General features: G+C 47.4%; 1 protein-coding gene across 1 annotated transcript in view; it reads left to right on the top strand.

Annotated features, from left to right (window-relative positions):
- The window catches only part of GMIP (GEM interacting protein), a gene marked incomplete at its 5' end in the record, with an annotated part of 6,882 nt that overhangs the window by 498 nt on the left and 5,857 nt on the right, over positions 1-527 (top strand). Inside the window, one exon of the mRNA XM_010076525.1 lies at positions 33-158. Coding sequence (XP_010074827.1) covers positions 33-158 — 126 coding nt within the window. The remainder of the gene's footprint in view (positions 1-32; positions 159-527) is intronic.

The raw sequence follows: 527 nt of genomic DNA, 5'->3' as shown, positions 1-527 counted from the left end.
GCGGTTCTGAATCCGGATTTCTTCTGTTGCAGTCCAGGAGGCGGACGAAATGCTGATCAAATGTGAAGGCGGCATCGACGCGGCCCTGGAGTACGCCAAGATGTGGTGTAAATACGTCAAAGAGCTGCTCGGCTGGATGGAGAAACGGCTGAGCTACGGTGAGGCCGCGCACGGAACCACCTAGGAGTCCGTACGCTGGGATAGTTGGGTTTTGGGTGGTTTGGTTTGGGGATTTTTGGGGTTCGGATTGGGGTTTTGGGGGTTTTTTTGGGAGTTTTTTGGGGTTGGTTGGGTTGGTTTTTTTTGTTTTCTTGGGGTTTGGTTTGATTTTTTTGGGTTTGGTTTGGGGTTTGGATTGGTTTTTTGGGTTTTTTTGGGGTTTGGTTTGGGTTTTTTGGGGGCTTTTTGGGTTTTTGGGGGTTTGGTTTGGGTTTTTTGGGTTTTAGTTTGGTTTTGGGGGTTTTGGATGGGTTTTTTGGATTTTTGGGGGGTTTGGTTTTTTGGGAGTTTTTGGGGTATGTTTTTTT

The sequence above is a fragment of the Pterocles gutturalis genome, unplaced genomic scaffold (assembly GCF_000699245.1).
Source record: "Pterocles gutturalis isolate BGI_N339 unplaced genomic scaffold, ASM69924v1 scaffold37373, whole genome shotgun sequence".
Lineage (NCBI taxonomy): Eukaryota > Metazoa > Chordata > Aves > Pterocliformes > Pteroclidae > Pterocles > Pterocles gutturalis.
This window is presented reverse-complemented; position numbering and strand designations above follow the sequence as displayed.